This window comes from Nilaparvata lugens, chromosome 1 (genome assembly GCF_014356525.2).
Source record: "Nilaparvata lugens isolate BPH chromosome 1, ASM1435652v1, whole genome shotgun sequence".
Taxonomy (NCBI): Eukaryota; Metazoa; Arthropoda; class Insecta; order Hemiptera; family Delphacidae; genus Nilaparvata; species Nilaparvata lugens.
The window spans coordinates 13380142-13392313 of NC_052504.1; the positions used below are offsets into that span (position 1 = coordinate 13380142).

General features: G+C 33.1%; 1 protein-coding gene across 3 annotated transcripts; it reads right to left on the bottom strand.

Annotated features, from left to right (window-relative positions):
• Nucleotides 1–3142: 3142 nt before the first annotated feature.
• LOC111064058 (zinc finger protein 98) lies at nt 3143–9945 on the bottom strand. 3 transcript variants are annotated; one of them, XM_039430740.1, is made up of 6 exons: nt 9774–9945; nt 9244–9249; nt 8840–8904; nt 7226–7294; nt 6411–6489; nt 3143–5260 (listed from the first exon to the last, which is right to left on the bottom strand). In XM_039430740.1, the coding sequence occupies exons 3-6, from the start codon at nt 8900–8902 to the stop codon at nt 4311–4313; spliced, it is 1161 nt and encodes a 386-aa protein (XP_039286674.1). In that variant the 5' UTR covers nt 8903–8904; nt 9244–9249; nt 9774–9945; the 3' UTR covers nt 3143–4310. The 3 variants fall into 3 exon arrangements, with proteins under 3 accessions (XP_039286674.1, XP_022207417.2, XP_039286682.1); XM_022351725.2 differs by lacking the exon at nt 9244–9249 and having other exon boundaries at nt 9773–9945; XM_039430748.1 differs by lacking the exons at nt 7226–7294; nt 9244–9249 and having other exon boundaries at nt 9773–9945.
• Nucleotides 9946–12172: the final 2227 nt, after the last annotated feature.

A 12172-nucleotide genomic window follows, 5' to 3' on the forward strand; every position in this document is an offset into this window, starting at 1 on the left:
GCAGCAATGCTGGCAACTTTTCAACGTAACTGTGGGAAAAGAAAATAGTAGAATTTCCAATGGATTGAGTGGTCGCGAAGGACTCTATCGTTTTTGGTTCCGGAGCTACGAATTTTCAAAAAAGGGGTATTTTTAAGGGTTTTTCAAAATTATGCAAACTCACCATTTTCACCCTATACAACTTGAATATTTCACTAATGAAATATTAGTAATGATGAAAACCACACATCACGTGATACAGCAATTAATTCCGAAAGGGATTACTTAGGAATTTTCAAATTCAGTAGAGGGGAAGGGGGGACACCAAAAAATAGAAAACAAATCATTCAATAAAAATACAATTTTTTCATTATAAAACCTTTCCAAGGTCTTCCTAACAAAAAAAAAAAACATATTTCGGCTGAAATCATCAGAAGTCCTTATTTTCTATGAGAATCACCCGTTAGCTACCAGTACACTTAATTCCATTATTTCCGTGTGGGGGGGCACCCATAAGGATACGTCAAGGATCAAAACTTTTAACACTTATAACTTTTGACAGAATGACCAGATCTTCTTGTTCAACAGCTCATTCTTCTCAGCTCGTCAAGGCGGTTCAAAATCATGTATCATAACTTAAATTTGATGAAAAAATAAAAATTCTTCTTTTAGTTTATTTTAGCCCATATTTAAATACACAGAAAAATGCCCAATTTCTGATTCTAATACCATTCAGAAGTTTCAACCGATTGAAAAAAATGATTATTTTTATTTTCTCATTTTTTCTACGATTTCACTGTTATTCAAGAGTCTCTAAAACAAGTAAGATACATGATAGAAACTTGTGATTGGTCTCAAATGAAAGAGAATTACATGGTCTATGAGCTACGATGCCTCAAATCCATCTTGCATGACTGTTTATTATCGAAAAACTGTGAAAATGAGGAAAATATCGCAAATTTCTTGATTTTTTTAAACAAACGTATCTTATTTCACGATTATATTTTCACAAAATTCATTCACCTCACATGATAGAGGAGATTCTGTTCTTCAAATCAAGACCAAGTAACATTTTTCATCATTTCGGGTTACCAAGGCACACAGTTTTTAATATAGAAATTGGACAATTTTCTGTGTATTTAAATATGGGCTAAAATACTCTAAAAGAGGATTTTTTTTCATCAAATTTAAGTTATGATACATGATTTTGAACCGCCTTGACGAGCTGAGAAGAATGAGCTGTAGAATAAGAAGATCTGACCATTCTGTCAAAAGTTTTAAGTTTTGATCCTTGACATATCCTTATGGGTGCCCCCCCACCCGGAAATAATGGAATTAAGGGTATCTAACGGGTGAATCTCATAGAAAATAACCCTCTTCTGATGATTTCAGCCAAAATATGGTTTTTTTTTGTTAGGAAGACCTTGAAAAGGTATTATAGTGAAAAAATTGTATTTTTACTGAATGATTTGTTTTCTATTTTTGGGTGTCCCCCTCTCCCCATCTACTAAATTTTAAAATTCCTAAGTAATCCTTTTCAGAATTAATTGCTGTTTCACGTGATGTGTGGTTTTTCATCATTACTAGTGAAATATCCAAGTTGTATAGGGTGAAAGTGATGAGTTTGCATAATTTTGAAAAACCCTTAAAAATACCCCTTTTTTAAAAATTCGTAGTTCCAGAACCAAAAACGGTAGAGTCCTGCGCGACCACTCAATCCATTGGAAATTCTATTTTCTTTAATTTTGTTGAGAATGATTTTTCTTGAGAAACTCAAGGTTTTCGAGATTGAATGAGAAATTCGAAAAAAGTCCGAAATTTTGGGGGGTTTGGGGGGTGAAGCCGCCCTCTGGCGTGTCAGAAAATTTCGGATTCGAATTCAGCGCCCCAAAATTCATATAGAACCGTCGAGAAAATTTCTTTCGGGGCTGTTTCCTGAAAAACGACCATTTGACTGGACTATTAAGTCAACGAAGAGTTACCTCTTCTTTCAGCTCAATCGTTTGATTGGTTAGCAGCCTTCCATCTAAATCTGTCCATTGCTACTCTCTTTCCATTGTAAATGGCTCATATCACCCGGATCCTTCATCATTTGTCTTAAATACTGTAGCCGGGGTCTCCCACGACCCCTTTGTCTATCAACTGTTCCTTCTAGAATACTTGACGTGAAGAGTTACTTACAGAGGGGAAAAAGTTTGGGAGACAATTTTTGACACTGTAGGGTCTTCTGTTTAGGAGGGAAACATATAAAGTGAGGCCCAAGTTAAAATGGCAATATTTGTTAAAAATGGTACTGATATCCTTGTCCATCATTCCACAAAACAGGTAGTGCTATCCTTTTACAGCTCCGCAACGTTGCCAGATCGTTTTCAACAATGTAGAAATATTCTAAACAAAATATTTAATCTGAGTTATAAACATTTATTATTTTATCATCGAGAAATATATTTCCTTGACAAATAATGTATAATTGATTTTTTTTTAATAAGAATGAACAGTTGATAATAATTACATCAGATATACCGGTATCAGCTACCCTCTATAGAAATCAGTAGCAATTCAGATAATCGGCAACGCTGCTTTTCTATCTTTCTACACTGCTATTATAATCTGAACCTCACTATAGTATTTTATTTATTTAATCATTCAGAATTACCCAACTTACAGAAAAGTACCACAGGCTTATAAGCCCAAAACGGTTCAAATTCTAATTTTTACAACAGTCCAAATGTAGCTAGGTTATGTGTCACTTAACATTCATCAATTACACACTCAATTTACAATTCAAAACACACAAAAATCATTTCTAAATTTAAAAAAACACTTATAAATTAAATTGAATCAATCACAAATAATTAGAAAATTCTAAACTTTGAAAAAACTATAAAATTTTGAGACCTAAAAGACAAACACACTATTTGTCTAATAGTATGGACTGATTGATTAGCCCAGACAAGAAAGAATATTCTCTTGCCTCTACTATTAGCTTAAATACATAAGGCACATTTTTCCTGAGTATAACAACAACAAAATGACAAAACAACTTTATCATAAAATGATTGGAAACGAACAAACAGGCTTATAGCCCTTACTATACTGAGTATAATGTAGATTATTAAATTGTAATAAAACAAGAAGAGGGTTCTGTTGCAAAAATATGAAATGTTTAATTACAGTAATTTATTGAAATACATTCACACACACTGTACCGCAGAAACACATGCAAGTATCCTCGTATACAACTCACAACATATGTGTACCATTTCTAGGTCTCTTGTACACACACACTTTACCCGTATGGCATGTTATGCGTGTCGTGGTTTGGAATTATCAACGTGAACAATTGTTGTTCATGACACGGAAAAGCTAAACAGCACTATACTTCAAACGGACGAGACTACAGATAGATAGCTGTGACTAAGGCCCGTTTGCAGGAACTTGGTTTAAACGAAGAAATGTTAGTTTAAACACCGTATTAAAAACATTACGATAAATGTAACCACTTGATATTTGAGGTCGTTTCCAATGACTGGGGATTCCAGATAGGCAGTGTCGGAATTCTCAATAAAATAACCTAAATGGTCATTCACGCTGTGGAGGTGCTTGACTCCCAAAAAGAGGTTCACTGTAAAAGTCCTGCAGTGAGTAGAGTGGCTTTTACATTGCAGTGAGTAGAGTGGCTTTTCCACATATCTACACGTAAACGTGGTTTAGCGTTGAACGAAGTGTTAGCATATAAATGGTCCAAAATGTGCTTTTTCAATATTCAACTCGAACTCAACATGCTAGTATTGGCAGTCATCATAGCAATAAATAAATAAATAGCAATAAATAAATATGGAGTAATAAATATACGAGTGATTTTCGGTAGCTGTAAAAATTCATCAGCCGAAATCACACTGTATGAAGGCGGGGTGAAGAGACACACAGTATCAACTGCCCTAGCGATCCGCAGCACACTCACAATCGTATACTTGCGATTATAATATTGCGAAACAAATATAATTAGTGTGTGTTAAAATATTCATCTTTGCAATAAGGCTACTAATCTTCGCTATGGGCTTTAACCATATGATTTTCCAAATTCCATTTGGAGAAGAATCTTTTGTGACAGATTCCACACGGGGTTGGTTTTTCTTTAGTGTGAGTCATAATGTGGAAATTCAAAGCAGGCTTCTGAATAAAGCATTTGTCACAGAAATCACACCTGTAAGGCTTTTCGCCAGTATGACCTCTAACATGGATGAGCAAAGTTGTTTGTGTTGTGAATCTCCTTTCACAAGTATCACATTTGTAAGGCTTTTCTCCAGTGTGTATTCTAATATGGTCTCTCAAATGAGTTTTACGCGAAAAACATTTCTCACAAAATTCACATTTAAAGGGTTTTTCTTTAGTGTGAGTAAGAATATGTTTTTGCAGACTATTTTTTGAGAAAAACTATAATCGCAAAACTCACATTCAAAAGGCCTTTCTCCAGTGTGGATTCTCATATGCTTACGAAGGGCTGAATCTAATCTGAATCTTCTAGCACAGCACTGACATTGAATTGGCTTTTCACCAGTGTGTATCCTAATATGTCCAAACAGATGGCTCTTTCGTAAAAAACATTTCGAGCAATGTTCACATTGGAATGGTCTTTCACCAGTATGAATCATGATATGCAACTTCTTACCTTTAATTGATAGAATTTTGTTACAAAACTCACATTTGAAAGTTTTACTCCTAGCATGATTTTCTAAACCACTATTCAAAGACATTTTGTCAAAATTTTCTTTTTGAAACGGAAATTCTTTAGTGTGTTTCATAACAGGGCCCTTCAAACTGTTCTTTCGAGACAAAGGTTTTCGATTTTTCAAACGGCTTTTTGGTGGAGACCTTCTATCACAATTTTCACTCAGAAACGGGGAATCTCCAGTGTGAATTTTGACATGGCCCTTCAAACTGCTCCTTCGAGAGAAACTTTTGTCACAGAACTCACATTTCAAACCTTTCTTCCCACTATGAATGTTAATATGGTCATTTAACAGGCTATTTTGGGAAAAAACTTTGTCACATAAATCACATTCAAATTGCTTCTCCTCGTATTGTACTCTTTTCGAATTTCCTTCTTCTGAGTCACAAATACTGCGATCTGAATGTCCCTGCACTGTGTCGATTTGAAGGAAATTCGATGACGATTCAACATTCTCGATTGATGGATATGATTCATGCTCACGTTTTACACTGATTGGCATCGTCACAGAAACTAGTGGTTTGCATTTACTGTCTGCATCGATGTTTTCTGAAAATAAATTAAAGATGATAATTAACATAATAGATTAATACAGCCAATAAGAATAATATAATTAAGAGTGTTCCAAGAAGGAGTTCTACCAATTTCGATCATTGATAAATTCAACCAGAAAGGGTACAGAGTTCTACAGGTTTTAAAGAAAACCCTGAATATTTTAATGTCAATTGATATCGTTCATTTGAGCTGATTCATATTTTAAACAGACAAATAATATCTGATAACCTTGAAATATATCAAATATACTTGTAAATAATATGAAAAGTAAATAAAACATCATCTGCATACCTTGAAATATATCAAATATACTTGTAAATAATTATGAAAAGTGAATAAAAAATAATCTGCTTACTGAAAGGCATGTTAGGCTGGACCTACATTGGAGCAGACTTCCTTCCTCAGTCTATCCATCTTGAAGACTTGATACGGACGGAAGTAGTCTGCTCCAATATAAAATTCTAATTTATTTATTTTCCTGCATAAATACAATCGGCAAACAATAGTATGCACATAAGTGATAATATTCCAACCAAATTAAAAAAAAAAAACAACGCAAATAAAATACAAAATATACTTAAAAACGATAAACAAGTCATAACATGTGGGTCGAGCCGATAAACAAGTCATAACATGTGGGTCGAGCCTTACAATGATTATTGTAAACTTGAATTTTTACTTGGTGATGGAAATTTTATCAGCGGGAGACATGGAAAGTTCGAGAGTATCGATAATTTAAGTTTAAGCCTGACAGCACGGCTGGCCAAGGAACGATCAGTTCTTCTTTCTAGGATCATCATAAAATATTTATCAACAAACAGGTGACCGTAAACCACTTTCAACTTGAAATTCCTTGCATATATATCAAACCACAGCCTTCTCTAGTAGGTTCAGCCAAGGTATATAAAGACCTTTCTATGAACCTTTGAATCAGTGAGCTGGTTAGTCTGAGTTGAATCATGAGTATTAACAGAAACTTGAAAGAAACAGGTCAAAATGCATTAAGATAGTAATTTTTATGTAGTCCTACATATTCCGAGCTGACAGAGCAACTTAGACCTGGTAGTACAGAGTTACCAGCGCTATCCCACCAGATAGCTGTGATTTAACTAAGAACAGCCTGAAGAATGAATTCTCAACTAACCTTTATTTAGCAGAAGAGGATCTTTGGTGTCGTCAGTTGCTTCAATTTTTACTCTAAATTCCTGATCAGTTGTGGAATACTGTAGACAAATAAATGCAATGCATTATTAATTTAAGTAGATAGAACAATTGGAAATTTTGATACACAAATTCATAGTTTTCTGCTCTATCAATACAACAAAGACCGTCTCCAATTCAATTTTCACTAATTTTATATTTTTCTAGGCTATCATTAGCATAGGTCTACTCGTTCTGCAGGGAGACAGCATGCTTGTACAAAACAAAAGTATTCAATGAAATGATCAAGTAGTATCAAAGTATAACTTGATTAAGTGAAATGATTGAACGTTATTGATCTTAATTTCTTCAATGAAATTATCAATTAGTATCAATCTATAACTTCATTACATGAAATTATCAAACTTTACCTTTTAATAAAATGCAGATCAATTGACCTGCATTGAATTTGATTCAATAAGAACTGATGGTGAAAAACTATTTGTCTAATTTATTACATACAGAGCCACCTGTGTGCATAAGTTAAGTAACCCAGACTGCTAACCATAGCTTTTCTATCCCTACTATCACATACGTTTGTTGACTACAAGGTCAAGATGCTTATACTCGACCTGCAAACCATGGCCCATGGGAGGGCTCGGATATTTTTTCCAGGTTTTCACAAATTTGCTTTTTAGCTATTTTCGCCTATTTTGCTTTTGTATAAACATAATAATATTTTACTCATTCTTTAAAAAAATAAAAATCATTTGGTAAAACTAAGAAAAAACAACGTAATAATCACGGATTTTTATTCACCTCTTCTTTGATGCAACTCTTTTTGAATACTTCTGGCTCATCATAATTCTTAGTGTTCACATTAACCGACTGTAAAAAGAAAATTCACTTGATTATCTTAAACATTTGAATTCAACAATAAGTTAACGATCATGAAATAATAATGTAGAGGTTACAAGAGAATCATGGGCCAAATTATAAGGAAAATTAGAGAGAATTAAGATAATTAAAAAAATATAAGAGAATTAAGGTCTAATTATAAGGAAAATTCTTTCCTCAATCAACAGGATTGTAATTTATTGTGATATCTCAGCTTTCCAATGAAGGATCATTATTTTCATGATTGTCTTTGTTATTGACTATAATAAGGAGCAGCCGACTATCCAACAAAACAGACGGCACTTGTTTGAGTCATCCATTCAATTTTTACCATATAAATAATAAAATATAATTTGTAAATTATAGTAGAATTGACTTTTGTGTTTTATAACTAATAACGTTAGCCATAAACATTTTTCATCTCCAGTCTCCAGTGAACTATTTTATTTTTGTAGCCTATCTATAACTAAAATTTCTCTTATAGTGGCCTCTTATTATTATTGTAGCCTATTTATAACTTAGGGTTCTCTTATAGTGGCGCCTCTTATAGTGACTCAAGTATGAGGGATGGGCCACAGAAGCCCCCCCCCCTTACAATAGTTATATTTTTGTCATTCATAACGTCCCAATGCTAATTTTTTAACAAAAAATTCAAATTTGCAGCAGAAGCCAACATGCCTCGACGCTACAAAAGATCTTTAACCAGCAGAAACTGGAATATTTTTCAATAAATGATTGGTTTTTTGAAGTGGATTTCATTTGTTATAGATGTCATTATTTATTTTGAAGGTTGAACAGTTGGTTTCACTTTGTCTAACTCTTAAAAATGAGCTTGAATCCATATATTTTTTGGAATGAAATAAATTCACCCCAATCCGCGGTTGACATTGTCTCTTATTTAAAAAAATATATCTTCATTAAAGTGAAAAATATCAACTTTTTATAATAAAGAATACTCTTTGAACATTGCAGTATTCAATAAAAAATATTACAAGAAATTTGTTCAACTTAATTATTAATTGCAAACTATTTAAAAAGTCAACTCCCCAAAATAGGTCACCCTTGTTTATCATAATTAAAAGAGAAATTTAGCTTTAAAGTAAAGAGTTTTATAAAAGAAATATTATTAGGCGCGTATTTGAGGGCTTAATGACAATGGAGTTGGGAGGAGACAGTAGAATGATGAAGTCAATTCAATTGTAAAAGGTGAAGATGTGGTATGTTTCATCAAGTCACAAAGACTGCGCTAAGAGGCTGGACTGGTCTTGTTGAGAGAATGGCAGATCATCGAATGCCAAAATCAATTCATTAAGGCCAGGATGGAGGGTAGATGGCGGTAGGGAAGCTACGCAACTAATGGAGAGATGAAACGAAGGATGATCTCCAGAGGATGGGAGTCCTCTTTTTGGATAGTCTTCTATGTGCAACCAAAGTCTATGATTCAATAGGTCTATAGTAATATTGCCATAGGTTCTAAGTACCGTATTTTTTGTGCTTGTAATATATATTTATATTATTGGTGCTTGATTTACTCACAGTTTGCTGGTATCCCATGTCTTCCAGCCGTATGAGTCTCACAATCGGGATTCTAAGCATCATTTCTGGAATAGAAACAAGAACTATCCCAATATTTATAACATATCAGCCACAAACTCACTGCTCTTTTCCAATTGTTTTCTAGTTTCCTTAAATGTAAATTTAAACTTTCTAGTTTGCTTCAACTAGAAATTAAACTTGCTAAATTCGATTAATCTATTAATTACATAGGCTATTGTAATTTCTTACTTCTAAAATATTAGTCTTTCAATAAAATATGTTTCCTTGATAAAGCTTTTTAAACATGTAATGATAATGATCATATGATTTATAAACATATGCTCTAGTTATTAGGCAAATCAATTATTGCATGTTTCATTTTATGTGTCATTAATGTTTGATACGGTACCATAAACATAAAGCCTTGTTAATCTCAAAAAGGTTTCTCTTTCGTTCTAATTTAGTTCAAAACATTTACTCATTAAATACTACACTAAAAGGTTCTTTTCAAACTATTTGTTCCTTCAAATAATTATAGATATAAAATACATAGCAGGAAATAGCCTATCTTAGTCTGAATGGAATAGGTTGAGACTTGACATCTTGACCTCCAACCGACAAATTATATTTTTTGAAAAATATTTGATGCACCCAAACACTGTTTCTTACAGTTATTATTTTGATTATCATGGTCTAATAGTAAACAAAATCGAAATATTGGTAGTTTGAGGCTTATGTTCTTTCGAAACAGAGTGTAATATTGTTAGGAAAAATAAATTCAACTAATAAATTGAGGTTATATTAGCATTATTTTTACTAATAATATTAAGCTATATCAAGACGTTTTCTTTGAACTTTCTCTTTAAAGTCAAGATAAGGTTATTGGATAGAATTAAGTGAGAACAAATTGATAATATTATCCTTGTTACTTACGGTACTGAAAAGTCATTACAGCAAGCAGCATGGACTAAACATGTAAACAAAACAACTAAGTTTAACTTTTACACAGAAATTACATCAATTTTTTGTCAACATTACAGTATTACCGTATTAATTAAGTGAGATATCGTTAATGCTAGACTAGATTCTTAGCAAAATGACTTAGAATAAATTATGTTCATCCTCTTCTTTTGTAAAGACAATTTTATTACACTTTTCAATCTAAGCGGGAAAAGTAGCCATTTTGAGTTTTTGAACTAAGCACGGCCATCTTAATTTCGATTTACTAGGCCATAGCACAGAATACAAAAATATAGCATTATAGAAGTTTTCTCTGGCCATATTATAGAAGTTTTCTCTGGCCATAGGTAATAATCTTCAGCACTCCAGTGAAATTTTTTCTACTTCAATTACAGCATTCCATGTTTTAATAGCCGTAAGTTTATTTGATTCACATTTTTTTGTGATTTTTTTTAATCTTTGAGCCGAAGCATACCGTATATCCTTTTCCTTCTCCACAAGGTTTCCATACATTTTTTTACACTGCAGAAATATAATTAACAAAATAATATCTCAACTATGAAAATTTATTATTCAATCATTGTAAAATATATTTTCTTGACATATAAAATACATCAGATCATTTTAAACGAGAATAAACAATTAATATTACATCAGATACACCGGTATCAGCTGGCAGCTATCCTCTATAGAAGGCAGTGGCAAGTCAGAGAGTCGACAACGCTGTCCTATCATTCTCCATTTTCCACTATCACGTAGACACAACGTAGAGCTCTCTGTACTTTGAAATTCTAAATATCCAAGCAATGAATGCTCAATAAAGAAAAGCATATAGAGTGAAAAGTTTGGAATAAAATGTTTGACCCAAGCAGCTCTGTTTAGAATAGTAAAGAGCTAAAGAGATAGCACACCAATTAAAAGCCAATACCTCCGTTTACGGAGGTAGTGCTCCTACCCAATGTGCTAAAGGGGAGGGGCGATTTCAAGGTACCATTTTTTCACATATATCTCGAAAACTGTGCGTTTTACGGACATGGATATTCTTAAAAACATTCCATACAACATTCATCTCAAAACTTTTCTCATATCTTCCATAGCTTTCGAGATATCTTTTAATTTAAATTAAGGTGATGTCTCATACTTCACAATAACTTTATCTTTACAGGTGCGTGATTTCATGTAAAATAATATTGAAAGAATAAATAAAATGGGCAACTCATCTAATCTTTCTAATTATAGGCTCATCTCTATTCTATCCAAGTTCTCTAAAAAATATATTGAAAATTAACCCTAAAGAGACACACTGGAGTGTTTCACACTCCAGGGATTTTTTTTGTGTTCTGCAGTTGACAATATCAAACAGATAAGAATTTATGCCCAGTCTAAATTCGGTTTGTAGTATTTTCAACTTCTCTCCACCACTTCCAGTCAGTAATAGCATTCTACAAGGTCACCAGCTCATCTTGTTTTTCGTTTGGGGTGTCTAACACCCCAGAGTGTCTTTTACGTAGGACTTTTATCAAACACTTTTATTACAAAGATTACTCTTGTTTTGTCACTACGAATGTGGGATGATGGATAAGATTGGAATAAATGCTATGATTCACTACAACTTGAGATTCAAAACAATAAAATGAAGAGACGTGAGTTTTTGATGAAGTTGTCATTGGCAATGATCAAGCCATTCGTTCAAACCGGATTAGGAGCTCCAACACTTAGGCGGAGCATACGTACTTCTAAAATTAATATAAATATTGATAAGCAGTGCTTTACTTTTGATTTCTGTATGCACTTGGAACAAAAATTATTAAGAAATGATGAAGTATGGTCCAAGTACTTGTTTATTTCTTATTTTTCAAAGAAAAATGCAAAATTAAATTGGGGTGTTCAACACCCCAGTGTGTCTACTGTGTTAGCATAAAGTAAGTGTGTCTCTGTAGGGTTAAAAATTCTTTATTAGGCTGAGTTAGGACTTCTAAGTCCTCTCTACCACTCCTATTTTTATCTCTGAACTGCTCCTGAATTATTGTGAGCAGTGCGGCCTGGTTGCGATGGGGCAACTCAATCTTGCCAGCTCTGAATCTTATGCATAAAAAATTGTGACTTATCGAACCAAAAACTCATCGCTCTTTCAACTAGCAAAAGCTAGTTTGTAGCCTAAACTAGCCGAAGCTATTTGTGAATGGGTCTGGGTCCATTACATTTTTTGTTTTCATGAAACTGAATATATAGAATACAGCATGTTTTCTCCAGACGTTAAACGAAAGGCTACAGATGCAAATGGTGTTTTGTCAACTTCTGATTTGCAATTTTCAAAGTTTCAAAATTGAAACTTTCAAATTTCATTGAAAAGTTCAATGTTCAAAGAATTCT

What these genes read in the sequence shown, in the direction of transcription:
- LOC111064058 (XM_022351725.2), bottom strand. Translation starts at nt 9,803, where the DNA reads ATGCTGCTTGCTGTAATGACTTTTCAGTACC. An exon ending in AGAGTTGCATCAAAGAAGAG is followed by an intron (nt 6,490 to 7,225) that starts GTGAATAAAAAT and finishes ATTTGTCTACAG; the next exon opens with TATTCCACAACTGATCAGGA. An exon ending in TCCTCTTCTGCTAAATAAAG is followed by an intron (nt 5,261 to 6,410) that starts GTTAGTTGAGAA and finishes ATTTATTTTCAG; the next exon opens with AAAACATCGATGCAGACAGT.